The sequence below is a fragment of the Pygoscelis adeliae genome, unplaced genomic scaffold (assembly GCF_000699105.1).
Source record: "Pygoscelis adeliae isolate BGI_AS28 unplaced genomic scaffold, ASM69910v1 Scaffold171, whole genome shotgun sequence".
NCBI classification, from domain to species: domain Eukaryota; kingdom Metazoa; phylum Chordata; class Aves; order Sphenisciformes; family Spheniscidae; genus Pygoscelis; species Pygoscelis adeliae.
The window spans coordinates 8,853,807-8,857,922 of NW_008824186.1; the positions used below are offsets into that span (position 1 = coordinate 8,853,807).

At 42.2% G+C, this 4,116-nt stretch overlaps 1 protein-coding gene across 1 annotated transcript; it reads right to left on the reverse strand.

Moving 5' to 3' along the window:
* Positions 1-2: 2 nt before the first annotated feature.
* LMO2 (LIM domain only 2 (rhombotin-like 1)) lies at positions 3-3,706 on the reverse strand (the record flags this gene model as incomplete). Its single annotated transcript, XM_009334596.1, has 2 exons — positions 3-783; positions 3,483-3,706. Coding segments are annotated over 2 exons (444 nt in total), but the record flags the coding sequence as incomplete, so codon positions are not given.
* Between the last annotated feature and the right edge of the window lie 410 nt (positions 3,707-4,116).

Genomic DNA, 4,116 nt, shown 5'->3' on the forward strand with positions numbered 1-4,116 from the left:
TTCTCAAAGGAAAAAAAAAATCCATGCAAAAATAACCCCCACCCGCTTCCCACTTTCTCTCCTACCCAAAGTGTAAGGCCGTATAGAATGACCACGTTAGTGATGGCCCTTTTCTTCCAGTATTCTCCCTCATGTCTACATTAGGAGCTGTCGTCTAAACGCAGTAACTAAAACAAGACGAAAAGAAAATTCAATTGCACAATCCTAGTCTGCAGGTGACACAGTCATAACATCTCTTTACAGAAGTCCCTACTCTTTTTCCAGTTATGAGAATTCGTTATCGCGTTCTGTTTGTTCCCCAACTCTCGCCTACGTGGCTGGTGTCAGTTATTGTCCATGCGCCTTTGTTAACAGAAGTCAGTCTATCTACTATTGCTTCCGTCTCCCTTCTTCACCTATATGTAGTTTAGATTCTACGTAGCACTGCCTGCAAAGGGCCAACTCCGTGGTATTTTCCCCCCATTTTAGACAAAGCCCATAGCTCAAGTGATGATCTCCTCACTGCAGCTATGCATCGGTGTCGCCCGTGAGATGTCTTTTATAAACTATGAGGCATGTCTTTGCTAGATCATTCCATTTATCTTAGTCCACTCGTAGATGTCCTGTTCACATACTATGTCTGAGTTGATGAGGAGGTATCTGTCCCCGACACAGAAATGTTTCTGGCAGGCAGCACATTTGAAGCATTCAAGGTGATACACTTTGTCCTTCACCCGCATGGTCATCTCGTAAGCCCGGATTCGCTTGTCACAGGAGGCGCAGAGGCCGTCTTGGCCAAAGAGCCTAAAACAACAACAGCAGAGAAGTAAGCAGAGTTCCTTTGCTGGGGAGATGGGAAAAACCAAATCAAAACAAGAACACAACATCAGTGCCTTGATCCATTAGTCATATGTTGCCCAGTTAGATAGAGGTCACATGGAAAGCTCCCGAGCAGAACTCCAAACTTTGCAATACCAAAAATTGAAGTAGAAAGTCCAAGGTCCTCATCTATTTTCAATATAATTGACTTCTCTGATCAATAGCCTTACCCTGAATTGCTGAGCAGCTTCAGGAGGAGTGAAGGTTCCCCAGATCACAGCACAAAGTTGTGCCACGCTAATACTTCCACTTCTGTGATCGACAGAAATCACCTTTCCGTCGATAAATTTTGCCTATCTTCAGCTGTTGCTATTGTCGTTTACAGAAAGGACTTGACACAAGCTGTGGCCTAAGACTCCCCTGTCTCTTGTCATTGCCTCCACACTGGAGATTCTTTCAAACCCAAACATTTCTATATCCATGAAGTCACTCCTGCTGGGTTTCAGATGGATACATGCTAAGACCTTCCAGATACTTATGCTAGCCCAAACAATTTTATGATCTGGACCACTCTTTAATCCGCATTGAAAAACCCGGCTGAGATCATGATGGTATTGTCTGTTAAAAGGAGCCTCTAATGAATGCACTAGATATGCATTCCCCTCACAGCATGGACTGCCATTCACCAGGAGCAGCGCGACATACTCAGCTATGTGTGAATGCCAGCCTTTCATGCAGCCTGCTGGCTACAGAGTTTGTAAGTCAAATCATTAATAAATAAGCAGAAATAGATACATTCTTTTTCTCACTTGTTCGAAGTATACACCTATTGAGTTTGACTTCTAAGTTTCCATACTAATTCTGGAAAGAGTTTTTCCACCTCCTACACTTCTCTTACATATGCTGTGCCTGCTTCATATCATCTTCTGAACTGGAAAAAGAATGCCCGCTAAATTAAGAGAGATCTTTAAGGGGAAAAGACATCATTTCTTTCATCTACCAGGAGATGTCAGTGTTTACTTCTGCCCAACGAAAGTAATACTAAGGTTACACAAAGGTTGCCAAATTTTTCATTAATGAGGGAAGATATTATGTGTTGCATTATTAAATAAATAAAAACGTTGAGTTTCACTGCAAGAAAATACATTAATTGTATTGCCATACTTTCTGTTGCTTCCATTTTAAGATGATAAGTATTTGAAAGTGTAACGAACACTGGATCATCACTGCTGGACTGTTGCGTATGTGGAATATTTACAAGTGGCCCCATTAGCAGAACTCAGTTCTTGGTTTCTGCTTAGCAAAATTCCCATCGGTAAAGCTCAGGAACGTCATAATTAGGAACTCCACTGAGTTTTTGCTTTAGTTTTTGATGGCAGGTAGGTTAGCCTTCAGTAAGGTAGCTGAAAAAATATCAAACACCATTACTCTGTTCCACAGACCTCCTGTGACGTTAGGGATCCCTTAGAAGAAATGGTACACAACCAGCACAACAAAGATCAATACACTTTAATTGTAATCAAGAATGTAAAGATACTTTATTATAAATTTTTGTGAAATATCTTAATCTCAGTTTAATCCTTCTACTTAGAAATTTTGGCAAATAGATAGGCAGAGAGATGTTAATGAAAATCTCTGTAACGAGTGTATTTGTAGGATCTGATTCAGCGAAATGGGTAACTTCTTGTCTACTCCGCTAAAAATCCACTGGATCCAAATTAGTGCAATCAAACTTTCCTGTACTGGCTGTAGCTCTGCAATAAGCACACGGCACATTGCATCCTTCTGCTTGAAGTGTCCCAGAGAACTTTACCAGCGATGCAGAAAAAGACAGGGATCAATCCGTGTATAAAAGGCAGTGACTTCAGACACCAAGCAGGTACAGCAGCCCTGCTGGCTGGTGGAATCAAGCATCTCCTACAGACCTGATATTACTGCATCGGGAAAATGAATTGAATTCAGTTACCTTGGATACCGTGTTCTTAAACGGGAGAACTAAATGATCTTTCATCGGCCGCCGATCTTGGCACCTGGTTTTATAGACCTTTCAGCTCCAAGGCAATGCTTGGAGAAGCACAGAACTTCTTAAAACCGTTCAGGGGAACCGGTTCATTGTCAGCTCAGGGGGGAGCTTGCTGAAATTCATCACTTTTCCCCGATTTCTACTTGCCAGAATCCCACGCTGACACTGCGCGGTTCGCCTGGAGCCATCAGGTTATGTCTGTGCAGGCTGACGGATGCCAACAACCCCAAAGTCCCAGGAGTTCTTACTATATTCTTCACATTTTCAAATAATTCTCTTTAGTCCACAACACGTAGCAATTTTCGTTAAAAAATGCGCTTTTTTCCCCAACAAGATTTTTAAGATTTAGCCTATAAACAACTGTAAGTGACCTAATCAACACAGATAACCTCTGGATTTACCTGTAACTTACTGAAGAAGCCCAGCAGTACCGTAAAGCGTCTGTGCATGAACCCCCAAAATATGTGAGGCCATATTGTAAACCTGAGCTTGCAAACGGTGCTGCGTTACAACTGTGACTGCTGTCAGGCTTTACGATTAAGAGTAATCAAAAATGAATGCTTTATGGAGCTTTGCTCACTAGCTATGCTAATTAAATGAATAAGCAAAGCTGAAATGGCAGAGAGAAGGGGAGCGAGGGTAGAACGAGTGGGTTGTGTACCTGAGATAGTCCCTTCTGCAGAGCTTTCTGCCCAGTTTGTAATACAACCGTCTCCCCACTTCTCCGAGCCTGCACCCGCACAGGTCGCAGCTGAGGCAGTCTTCGTGCCAGTACTGATCGATGGCTTTCAGGAAATAGCGGTCCCCGATGTTCTGCTGGCAACCGCCGCATGTCAGCAGCGAAGGGGGAATCTGGAGGACTTCATCCACTGGCTCCCTGAGGGAACGAAAGAATCATTGGAGAAGGAAAATCTACTCTGAAAGCATCCACATGAGAGGAAGGAGAAGGAAAAACAAAACACAAGATTGGTCAAGTCAGAACAGGGATTACATCCTCATTTTTTCTCCCAGCGGAATAAATGATTTATCCGCTTTCGACATCAGAGGGAGCAGGACTTCACTCTTCTTTTGCTTTAAAAAGAAAAGAACAGCTTAAAATTTAAAGAGTTAATAAGAGTATGCAAAAATTTGCTAACTATTTTTTTTAATTTTTCTTCAGAGAACAATGCATAAACATGACAATCTCTGTACCACCCGCGTGTATTCATGACTGTAAAGGCATCGACTACTTTACTAGGACATTGGTGTCTGTGTAGATACATCATTTTTCTTCTACTGGACAGAAAATGAATTGC